Genomic DNA, 9,679 nt, shown 5'->3' with positions numbered 1-9,679 from the left:
CCGCCAATAGAAGACGCGCGTTCTCCCGGCGCCACCAATCAGCTTGCGGCGCGGCCTGTGTTTACGGTCTCCATGGAGACGAAGGAGCTCCCCTCGGTGCAGGCGCCATGGACGGGGCGCCCCACGGGTGGGTGAAGGGACAGGGGGTGACCCCCAGCGGAGGTGCTTGGAGGGCTGGGGTCTTGGGGGCGCTATGGAGCACACGGGGGAGGGGGGGTAGGAAGTGGGGGGGTCTGGGGTACGGCCTGGGGGGGTCGCTCCTGGGGAGGAGGTAAGGGTAGAGCCTAGGCTGGGAGCTACAGAGCCCTGGGAGGGGACACGGAGAGCGGAATGGGACATACTGGGGGGCTGAGCCTGGGCTGGGGCACTGGATGAGGGAGAGGGGAGTTATGGAGGGGCGACCTTTCTGAGCATGGGCATTTGTTCTCCACCCCGGGGTGGAGGTGACACTGCGGGGTACCTGGCCTCGGGGTCCTGCCCATGCTGATGGGGGGCTGCAGGCAGGGCAGGGAAGATGAAGGATGCACCCCACCGCCTTCCCTCAGGCACTGCCCCCACTCGCAGGGTGGCTCTGCCAAGCCATACACACCCTGAGGAGAGGCCACTGTGCACGGATGGGACCCAAAGCAATGTCCTCCTGCCTGCGGTGCCCATGGAGGAGCCCCCATGTGATGCACTGATAGCCACGACGGAGCTGCCTGCCGAGGCCCTGCCAGCTGTGTCCAGCACGGTGCCACCCACTGAGGCTGACACGGATCTCCATGCAGCGGAGCTGCCGCCCTGCACAGGGAGCTATGGGGCTTCTGCCTCTGAGGTGCCCTCCACCGTGGTGCTGCAGATGCCTGCGGAGCAGCCCCCCAGGCTGGGGCCTCGGGGACGCTGCTTGATCCACAACTGGCAGGAGGAGGTAACTCCTCACCATGGGGGGCGATGGGGGGGAATGTCCCTTCAAAACTCACCCCATCGTATCCCATTGTGCTGATCACATGAAGCTCCCTGACCCTGGGCAGCCCCCTCTCTTTAAATAGCTCCCCGGTGACCTTGAGCCTAGCGGGATGGAAAGGGTATGAAATTCAATAGCATAAAAGGCACGGGCAAGAACGTGGGGAGCGATGGTGGGGCTGTGGGAGGAAAGCAGGGAGCTTGCTGCTGGGATGTGGGGATGCCTGCTTGGGCAAGCCAGGCTGGGGGGACATGGGCTAAGCTGTGCCACAGCCTGGGGACCCCATAGTTTGCTCAAGTGCAATAAGAGCACTTGCCCTACATCAGGGGCCCAAGCCACAGATGCCCCCACTCCTGCTTTCCCAGGGAGCTGGCTTGAAGGACCATTCCTTCCTCCCCCTCTTTTTGCAGCTCATGCCTCTGGGATTGCTCCCAGGTCCTGTCAGGCATCTACCTGCATGGCACAGCCTCAGGTATGGGGCAGTGCCCTAGACTGCAGCTGCTCAGCAGGAGTGGGGTGATAACCTCACCTCCCACCCCTGCACAGAGTCCCCAGTGGATTACCAAAAGCCTAAAAGCCAACAGTGGGCACTGCAGGGTGTGCTCCTGCCCCCTTCCCACAGCTTCCACCATCACTCTACAGAGAGCCACGAACCATCTGGACATCGTGCAAGGGCAGGAGCAGGGCAGTGAGGGGTTCATCCACCGGCACGGCCATCCCAGGCTGCTGTACCACCATCACCTCCCTGGGCCCAACAACAGCACCACCATGGACACCTACTGCCTGCCACATAGCGTCCTGATGCCGGGACAAGGTGAGGCTGAGCCGTGTGACCCCCCAAAAGTCAGCAAGGGAGTCAAAGCTGTGGGGCTGATGGCACCTTTTCCCCTCACAGGGCAGCGTGAGGCCACGCTGAAGGCCATGCTCTACCATAAATACAGGTAAGTCTGCATCCCTAAGTGCATGGCCATGACCCAGAGGAGGGGACCCTGCTGGGGGGGTGTCCCAGCACTGAGGGGTGCAGGGTCTGCTCTGCTGCAGGGAAGAGATGCTGAAGAAGATCTCTCCCCCCCGGATGCCCATGGAGTCAATGTCTGTCACGCACCAGGATTACAAACCCAAGGGTTGCCTGTCTGCACCATCGCCCCCTTCCCAGGTATAGGCTGGGGACACCCCCCCACACCCCCCCCCAAGCTTGTGGCAGCCCCCAGTGAGCCTGCAAGGCTCCTGTGTCCCATTGGACATGCCATACCCCTGTTCACTGACACATGGCTTCCACTTGCAGCCCCATGACTACCTCACAGAGCAGCCCTGCAGCTTCTGGCTGGAGCAAGCCCGCAGCCTCACTGTAAGCCCCCCCCCCCCGGCACCCTTCCCTTCCAGCACTCAGAGGGCTCGGCTACTGATCCGGACCTCTCCACTTCCCTCCCCTCCAGGGTGTCACCAGCATCCGCAGCAGGGACAGCCCCTTTCGGAAGGACGCATCCTTCTCCACTCCCATCACGGAGTCCCTAGACCAGCCCCCGCCCTGCGCCCCGCTGACCAGCCGGGTACAGTCCCACAAGCAATAAATACATCGGGGTACGGGTGTTCTCAGCCTCCTTTCTGCCTCCTCAGGATGGGTGTTTGGACGGGGAGCACCGTGTCCCTAGCATCCCGTGGGGCCACGCAGTGCAGGCACTGGGACCACTATCCATCCCCTCTGCACATCACTGGTACCCCAAAACACACGGTGGCCTTTGCGCAGGGAGGGATCCTGGGACGTGCCCGTCTCCCAGTGCCCCCAGCGGGTGACACACGGTCCCCATCCCAATCCCCACGCACAGGTGGGTTCCAGTAAGGAGGCGGCGGCGCTTCCGGAGCATGAGCTCAGCGGAACGCACTGCAGCCCTCGGGCCAAAGCAAACCCCGCCGCACCGGCCCTGCCGTCCCAGCACCGCCCCGAGCCCTCGCCAGCCGCAGCCGCCCTGCGCCGCCCCCCCCCACGGGATGCTCCCTGCATCCGTCCCCATCCCAGGCTCAGCTCCATGCTCGGGGGTGTCCCGTGTCCCTCACCCCCCACTTGGCAGAGCGAAGCAGAGGTCGGGGCACAGAGGGATTTGGGGAAGTTTGTATTTCCACAAAATAGTTTGCAGCGACTCCTATATTTACACCTGGGGGGGGGGGGGGGGGGGTATTTACATGACCCGGTGGGGTTATATACAGGGGAGGGGAAGACTGGGGAAAGGAGGGGGGGGAGCCGCAGCATTGAAGCATGCCCTGGCCAAGGGATCATACCCAGCAGGAGCCCCTGTATCCCCCTCCCCGGGTAGGGGTTGACATGGGCACAACTTCTGCCGGGGGGGCCAGGTACTGAAAAGAGATGGCAAAGTGCCTACGGGGCAGCCAGGCCCCGGGAGAGGCTCAGAGCCAGCTGAGCCATAGGGCAGAGGGAAGGGAAAGCAGGGATATAGGGTCCCCCGGGCTGGATGGCAGCAGAGGCTGCAGGGAGAACTGGTCTTTGCTGGTGCCAATGGAGGGGGCCAGGCAATGCCGTGGCCGCTGGCCCCCTGTGCCCAAGCCCTGCTGAAGCAGGGGGGCTGCAGTGTGTGTATAGGGGCTACAGTGATGGAGGGTGCCGGTGCATCCCAGGGGTCCAGGCACCGGGCATTGTTGGCTGCCCCATCAGGGCTGGGGCTCTGCCACTGCCACCAGGCTCAGATGGGGTCTTTCCTCTCACCCAGCAGCCAGTATGTCCGCATCTTCCCCTTGCCCTGGGGATGGAGGGGATGGTGAGACCCTCCCCACCTCCTTGGGTACCGTGCCCAGCACCAAGGGGCACAAGGGGTCCCAGCCCCAACCCACCCACAGTGTGGCAGGAAGCACTGTCACCCCACCGGTGTCCCTGCTCCCTTACCTTCATCTCCACATCCCCACGCAGCTCCAGCTCGAAGCAGCCAAACTCATCCAGGACCTCTTTGGTAGTGGATGATACGTGGATCTTCAGGGCTGGTTGGAACGGGGGGGGACAAAAAGACACATGACTGGGTCTGGAAGCAGGGCATGCCGTGCAGCACTGAACCCCATCCGCCCTCCCCATGGCTCACCCTGTCCATTGGACTCCATGCGAGATGCGGTGTTCACTGTATCCCCAAACAGGCAGTACCGTGGCATCTTCAATCCCACCACCCCAGCACACACCGGACCTGTGGGCACAGGGATGCTCGCGGCTGCTGCAGGGCAGATGGGTGCCCCCCGGCCGCGGCGCCAGCGCTCACCGGTGTGCACGCCGATGCGCAGCCGCAGCTGGTCATTGGGACGGTGCCGGATCTTGAAGGTTTTGACAGCCTCAAGCAGGGCCAGGGCCATGCGGACGATCTCACGGGCGTGCAGCTTCCCGTTGCGCACCGGCAGCCCCGACACCACCATGTAGGCATCCCCAATAGTCTCCACCTGCGGGGTCGAGGGCAGCAGGTATACCCCTGGCTCCTCGCTGCCTGCCTCACCTTGGGGGCTGAGCTTGCTGGTACCCCCCTCACCTTATAGACGTCAAAGTTGTCGATAATGGCATCGAAGCATGTGTAGAGATCGTTCAGCAGCGTCACAACCTGGTGAATGAAGGGTGCGTGTGGGGCTGGCAGTGGGCATGTCCCCCCTGCCCCAGCAATGGCACTGCCAGGGTATGACCCCCCATGCCAGGGCTGCCCTCCAAGCCCTGCTCTCACCTGCATGGGGGTGCTCTCTGCCGAGAGGGCAGTGAAGCCCACAATGTCACTGAAGTAGATGGTGACACTGTCAAAAGCCTCAGCCCGCACCGTCTCCCCACGCTTCAGCTGCTCCGCCACAGAGCTGGCAATGACAGCGGGTGATGCTGGTGAGCTCCCAACACAACCCCATTCCCTCCGCACCCCTTGCGCCCGACTCCATGCATCCCAGCAGCGGATGCATGCTGACCCCACACCAACCCCCGGAACCGCACGCTCCCATCTCCCCCCCTCTCACTGGGGCAGGATCTGGTAGAGGAGGTTCTCCGCTTTGCGCTTCTCCTCCAGGTAGGCCTGCGTCCGCTCCTCCACCAGCTTCTCCAGGTTGTTGGCATACTGCTCCATGCGTGACAGCAGGTTGTCCAAGATGCTGGTGCTGCCCTCCCTGCCGGGGTACACTCAGTGGCACCATGGGAAGCCCCCGGCTGCAGCCCCCATGGCCATCCCTGCTCCCCCCCACAGGGCCACCCTGCCCATTCACCAGCCACCCACTTGTTGAATCTGCGGATGAAGATCTTGATCTGGCTGAAGTCGGGGCGCTCGGCCGGGTCCTGCGCCCAGCAGCGCTCCATCAGCACCGCCAGCTCCTCACTGTGCACCCCGATGTCAATGGAGGGCCGGAAGAACGGCTTCTGGCTGTTACGCACCTTCTGCACGATCTCTGCAGGGGGTAGCCAATAATGTGACCACCCCAGCAGGGATGGGACCACCCCACAGCTTCCCCCCATCCTCACCTTTGGGGCTCAGGTCCATGCCCTCGATGTAGAAGGGGCCGTTGCGCAGCGCAACCTCCTGCACGATGATGCCGAAGCTGTAGACATCAGCTTTCTGCATGCCCGGCGTGGGCAGGCGCCCTTTCTGCAGCAGCTCCGGGGCTGTCCACAGCTTCTCTGGTGGGACACAGCCATGGAGTGGTGAGACAGGGCCACCCCACCCCTCTGGTCCCCATGAGCAGCCACTCACTGGCATAGAGGGCATGCGTGTCCTCGCCGTCGCAGGGCGAGCGGAAGCTGGCCAGCCCGTAGTCGGTGATCTTCAGCACGAAGCGGCTGTCCACCACGCAGTTGGATGACTTGAGGCTGCCGTGGTGGCCGATGATGCTGTTGTGCAGGAAGGCCATCCCCTGGGATGGATGGATGGACAGGGTGAAGCCGGCATCCCCCAGGGGCATCCCTCAGCCTTTTACGCCCCTTGCTTGGGTACCTTGACGATGTCATTGATGAGGGAGTGGCGGAACATCCAGTCCAAGTTGATGCTCTCATTCTCCAGGACATCCTGGGACAGCACATTGAGTGGACCCCAGTTCAGCAGGATGATGGCGCTGATATCAGCCCCATAAGCACCCACCTGCAGAGGGACTCTGCAGCACCAATCCCCCCCCCTTCATCTCTGACTTCTGTTTGGGCACCTCTGCTGCAAGTCTCATGGGCCACCAGCACCCAGAGCCCTGTCCCCAGTGCCCATCCCACCCAGCTCACCAGCAGGGTCACCCAGTGCCCCCCAGTTTCCCCTACCTGCAGGCTGCCCCGCGGGCAGTACTCAGTGACGATGCAGATGTTGGGGGGGTCAATGCATGCCCCGATGAAGCGGGTAAGGTGGTTGAATTGGATGTCCCGCATCTGCACATGGAAGCAGAGCCCAGAGGTCAGATGAGAAGAGCACACCCCCTACAGCCAGGACCAGCCCCTGCACCCCGAAGCAGGGCGCCCACCCCAGCCCAGACCCCAAACCTACATGTTTCAGCTCAAAGAGCACCTGCCGCGTCAGCTCTATGCGCTTCTTGTTGATGTGCTTGATGGCCACCACGTTGCCCTGGGGTACCGGGATGGGAGGAAGAGGCAGGGTTTGGGGAGGGATGGAAAGTGTCAGCATCTGGCAGGGCGGCGGTACAGCCACGGGGGAGAACACCAATAGGGTTGGGAAGGGCTTGGGGGGGGTGGCTCAGTTCCCTGCCTGCTGCACTGACCTTGAAGTGGCCGGTGTTGGCGAAGATCTGGTACTTGCCATGGCTGGTCATGAGGGAGCCGTAGCTGGAGCCACGCTGTGGGAAAAGACAGGATTAGCTATGGGGATGCTGGGGTGGGGGGGTGACAGGCACCAACAGAGCAGGGCAGGGACACCCAGGAGTGCGCAAGGGATGGTGCAGGACAAGCTCTGCATGCTCTGTAGGGAGGGTGAAGACTGTAGGATGAGGTATGGTGTGCTGCAGGGGAGGTAGGGAATCGATAAGGTGTGGCTATGTAGGGGAAGGAAGACTTTGTAGGGGTTTGATGTGGTATCGTGCTCTGTAGGGGATTTGGAGCTTTGTAGGGGATGCATCAAGAGTGGCTCTGCAGGGATTCAAAGTCATGGAAGGGATGAATTAGGAGTGGCTCTGCAGGGATGCAGGGTCACGGAGGGGATGGATAGAGTGTGGCTCTACAGGGGATGGAGAGCTATGTAGGGATGGAGGACTGTGTAAGGGATGGGTGCAATAGGGCTGTGGCTCTGAAGGCAATGGAAGGCTGTGTATGGGATAACAGGGGAGGAGTGTTGCACAGGGAGGAAGGGCAACAAGGGCAGGGGCAGGAGGGGGGGTGCCCCAGGGCTGCAGCTCTCACCAGGGACAGGGTGAGCCGGCTGCCCGCTGTCTTGTGGTACCGCTCAGGGCTCCCGAACTGCAGCTCATCCCAGCGGATCCTCCACAGCATGCTGGCAAGCTCCTTCTCCAGCATCAGCTTCCTGTAGGCACACGGGGGGGGGGGGTCAGGGACCTCACATCCCCTCTGCCCTGCCTGCCCGCAGCCAGGCTGAGGTGCCCGGTACCCAAGCAAAGGGTCCCCCAGTGGTGACTGACCTGAAGATGAGGAAGCTGGAGATGCCAAACATGACAAAGGTGAGGCCGGTGCCCAAAGCCACGATGGCCAGCATGGAGAGTGGGGCTGCAGGCAGGAGGGGATTATCAGCGTGGCCCAGCTGCCCTGCACGCACAGGGAAGGGTGCTGGGGACTGAGGGATATTGAGACCCACTTTTATCACAGGAGGGGTCATCCACATCAAAGACACAGGGTGGGTTGTCCAAGGGGGGAGCCCCCTTCACCCAAGGGATCGGTCGTCCCAGCCAGTGGATCTGCTTCTCCACACCTGAGTAGTGCCCCACAACCTATGGCAGAGAGAGCTAAGCCCCATCATGTCCTCAGCATCCCACCATCCCGCAGGATCCCAGTGTGGTCCCCACCTCATACTGCCCAGTCTTGGTGTCACTCATGGCCCATAGGTTGAAGTCAGTGTCCCGGTCATTGTTGCTGTCCATGCTCACCAGCCCTGTCACCCCTGCGGGACAAGCAAGAGCCAAGGTGGGACAAGGACTACAAGAGCCCGGTGGTACCCGCAGCCTGTGTGCCCCTGTCCCACCGTTACCCTGGAACTTGCGGTCCCGCATCTTCTCGATGATGTGCGTGGCGTTCTTCTTGGAGCCGCCCTCCTGCAGGGTCTCGTTCAGCACCATGGCGTACAGCAGCATCCCGTCATAGAAGCACCCCGCCACCAGGTTCATCTGACAGGAGAACTTCACCATACTCGTATACACACAGGAGCCCCCCCAGACCCAGGACCCCCACATCAGGGTCATGCACCCACTCCATAACCCCACACCAGGGTTAACATGCACCCTGTGGAGATCATAGAATGCTTTGGGTTGGAAGGGACTTTAAAGTTCATCCAGTTCCAATGCCCTGGCACGGGCAGGGACACCTCACACTAGAGCAGGTTGCTCCAAGCCCCGTCCAGTCCAGCCTTGAACACTGCTAGGGATGGGGCATCTATAACTAAATGACAGTGGACGGCAGTGCCTGTGGCTGTTCCCATCTGGGATGGCCCTTCCTGCATTGCCCATGGCCGTATCCCACCCTCTGCATCCTGGTGATGTACCACAGCCCCATGCAGAGGATCCCACCACCCCAACACTCACCAGGGAGTAGTTGAGCTGCACCCCAAACTTCTGCTTAGCCCGCAGGATGAGCTGGCTTTGGAACTGGTGGTACTCCGGGTTCTGGGGCTCGTAGTAGGTGATCACGAGCACCATCTGCAACCGAGCACAGCACCCGGTTCACACACCACGACCAGGAGGAGGGGTCCCTGTCCCCAGGCTGGTGCGTGCCCCTCACCTGGAAAGCCTCCCGTAGCTCTGAGTCCTGCCCCGGGCTCTGCTGCCAGGGCTTGAAGGCGTCGCGGGCCGAGTCGCCGCGCAGGCTCTCCCCAAAGACATCCAGGTAGAAGAAGACGTAGTCACCATTGGTGAGGTTCTCCTGCTGTGCCAGCTGCATGATCTGCCGCAGCATCTCTGGTGGCCCACAGAGGTACACCACTGCCGGAGAGAGGTGGGGCGTCAGGGAGAGGATGCCACCCCATCCTGGGGCAGATATGGGGCACGATGCTTTCCCATGGGGTGGGATGCTCCCATGGGGCGGGATGCTTTCCCATGGGGTGGGATGCTCCCATGGGGCGCGATGTTTTCCCATGGGGTGGGATGCTCCCATGGGGCGGGATGCTTTCCCATGGGGTGGGATGCTCCCATGAACAGGATGCTTTCCCATGGGGTGGGATGCTCCCATGGGGTGGGATGCTTTCCCATGGGGTGGGATGCTCCCATGAACAGGATGCTTTCCCATGGGGTGGGATGCTCCCATGGGGCGCGATGCTTTCCCATGGGGTGGGATGCTCCCATGAACAGGATGCTTTCCCATGGGGTGGGATGCTGTCCCCTGGAGCAACAGGGCAGAGCAACCCTGGAGGCACGCTCAGTGCCTGTGGCAAGGATGGAGCACGCAGATGGGGCAGTATTTGGCTCACCACCTTCTCATGCCACACACCCCATGGCCTCAGACCTTGTTGTCCCTGACCTACTTCTGCCCCATTAGCCACCTTATGATGAAGGGGGGAAGGAGAACAGAGGGAGCCACCGCTGCAAACATGAGACAGACACCCCACACACAGACCCTCACACCCTGCTCCA

The 9,679-nt window shown here is 62.1% G+C and overlaps 2 protein-coding genes across 3 annotated transcripts; one reads left to right on the top strand and one right to left on the bottom strand.

Annotated features, from left to right (window-relative positions):
* On the top strand, positions 1 to 2,534 carry SPAG8 (sperm associated antigen 8). Of its 2 annotated transcripts, XM_061362024.1 has the most exons (7): positions 1 to 127; positions 565 to 907; positions 1,586 to 1,757; positions 1,839 to 1,884; positions 1,985 to 2,099; positions 2,229 to 2,291; positions 2,380 to 2,534. In XM_061362024.1, the coding sequence occupies exons 1-7, from the start codon at positions 108 to 110 to the stop codon at positions 2,512 to 2,514; spliced, it is 894 nt and encodes a 297-aa protein (XP_061218008.1). In that variant the 5' UTR covers positions 1 to 107; the 3' UTR covers positions 2,515 to 2,534. The 2 variants fall into 2 exon arrangements, with proteins under 2 accessions (XP_061218008.1, XP_061218007.1); XM_061362023.1 differs by lacking the exon at positions 1 to 127 and having other exon boundaries at positions 489 to 907.
* A 507-nt stretch (positions 2,535 to 3,041) lies between these two features.
* On the bottom strand, positions 3,042 to 9,051 carry NPR2 (natriuretic peptide receptor 2). Its single transcript, XM_061362017.1, has 21 exons — positions 8,832 to 9,051; positions 8,636 to 8,749; positions 8,086 to 8,221; positions 7,904 to 7,998; positions 7,696 to 7,828; positions 7,523 to 7,607; positions 7,287 to 7,407; positions 6,653 to 6,727; positions 6,421 to 6,498; positions 6,201 to 6,305; positions 5,890 to 5,961; positions 5,650 to 5,809; positions 5,421 to 5,576; positions 5,179 to 5,347; positions 4,925 to 5,071; positions 4,648 to 4,771; positions 4,462 to 4,530; positions 4,201 to 4,375; positions 4,030 to 4,128; positions 3,840 to 3,931; positions 3,042 to 3,696 (listed from the first exon to the last, which is right to left on the bottom strand). Exons 1-21 carry the CDS (start codon positions 9,003 to 9,005, stop codon positions 3,640 to 3,642), a joined length of 2,436 nt encoding a protein of 811 aa, XP_061218001.1. The 5' UTR covers positions 9,006 to 9,051; the 3' UTR covers positions 3,042 to 3,639.
* Positions 9,052 to 9,679: the final 628 nt, after the last annotated feature.

This window comes from Neopsephotus bourkii, unplaced genomic scaffold (genome assembly GCF_033783945.1).
Source record: "Neopsephotus bourkii isolate Nb327-2 ecotype Australia unplaced genomic scaffold, CSIRO-AGI_Nbou_v1 NB_1069, whole genome shotgun sequence".
NCBI lineage: Eukaryota > Metazoa > Chordata > Aves > Psittaciformes > Psittacidae > Neopsephotus > Neopsephotus bourkii.
The sequence above is the reverse complement of the archived record's forward strand: the minus strand, read 5'-3'. Positions and strand labels throughout refer to the sequence as shown.

Bases quoted from the DNA above. Each gene is read 5' to 3' on its own strand.
- SPAG8 (XM_061362023.1), top strand. From the start codon at position 515: ATGAAGGATGCACCCCACCGCCTTCCCTCAGGCACTGCCCCCACTCGC. The intron at 1,758-1,838 runs GTGAGGCTGAGC...TTCCCCTCACAG, and splicing joins CGTCCTGATGCCGGGACAAG to GGCAGCGTGAGGCCACGCTG. The intron at 2,100-2,228 runs GTATAGGCTGGG...TTCCACTTGCAG, and splicing joins CACCATCGCCCCCTTCCCAG to CCCCATGACTACCTCACAGA.
- NPR2 (XM_061362017.1), bottom strand. From the start codon at position 9,005: ATGCTGCGGCAGATCATGCAGCTGGCACAGCAGGAGAACCTCACCAAT. The intron at 5,577-5,649 runs GTGAGTGGCTGC...GTGTCCCACCAG, and splicing joins CACGCATGCCCTCTATGCCA to AGAAGCTGTGGACAGCCCCG. The intron at 3,932-4,029 runs GTGAGCCATGGG...CGTTCCAACCAG, and splicing joins CATGGAGTCCAATGGACAGG to CCCTGAAGATCCACGTATCA.